This window comes from Rhincodon typus, unplaced genomic scaffold (assembly GCF_021869965.1).
Source record: "Rhincodon typus isolate 14 unplaced genomic scaffold, sRhiTyp1.1 hic_rhity00015726, whole genome shotgun sequence".
In the NCBI taxonomy this organism is placed as follows: domain Eukaryota; kingdom Metazoa; phylum Chordata; class Chondrichthyes; order Orectolobiformes; family Rhincodontidae; genus Rhincodon; species Rhincodon typus.
In genome coordinates this window covers 1572-2253 of record NW_025981364.1, presented here as the reverse complement: position 1 = coordinate 2253, position 682 = coordinate 1572, and the positions used below count along the sequence as shown (strand labels likewise).

Genomic DNA, 682 nt, shown 5'->3' with positions numbered 1-682 from the left:
CTTCAGCTCATGCCGGAATTTACTTTGAACGGCTGCATAAATGCACACATTTGTACACGAGTGGAAATACATGAGCATGTAGCCAGTTTCGGTGGCAATGTAGGCAGGAGCTGCATAATTATCTTGATAACGTGCAGTGTTTGTTATCCTTGTGGCTAAAAAGCTCACCGCTGCTGTCAGCCACAGAAGTATGAAACTGGCCGAAATCGCAAACAGCAAAATAATGGATTTTCTTCGACTCTCGACCTCTGGATCTCTTTGACGCTCACTGCTGCATCCCCGAATGGCACTGCGAGATCTATTTGCTACTACAATACGTCTGACTGTCAAGAAATTAAACATGAAAATCGACGAAAATGGAAGACAAACAACAAAAACACTTTGTAACCAAGAGAATGCTACACCTGCAAGAGACGTGAAGAAGTTCACATTGGCGCGGCAACCCCACTCTAAATGATCAATTACTTTCTCAGGTTCATAAGCAAACCAATAGGGTACATTACCAAGTAAAACCAGAGCAGTGCTGCTCATTATAACTGCAGCCGCTTTCCTGCGTCTGCAATACTTTGTTTTCAGTCTTTCACAACAGATAGCTACATATCGATCAAGTGTGAACAGGACTGTGAACCACACTGCCAGGTACAGGCTGACTGAGTTCATGAAGATAATAAACTTACAAACT

The 682-nt window shown here is 43.0% G+C and overlaps 1 protein-coding gene across 1 annotated transcript; it reads right to left on the bottom strand.

Annotated features, from left to right (window-relative positions):
* LOC125482715 (C5a anaphylatoxin chemotactic receptor 1-like) lies at positions 1-660 on the bottom strand (the record flags this gene model as incomplete). Its single annotated transcript, XM_048594844.1, has 1 exon — positions 1-660. A coding segment is annotated over exon 1 (660 nt), but the record flags the coding sequence as incomplete, so codon positions are not given.
* Positions 661-682: the final 22 nt, after the last annotated feature.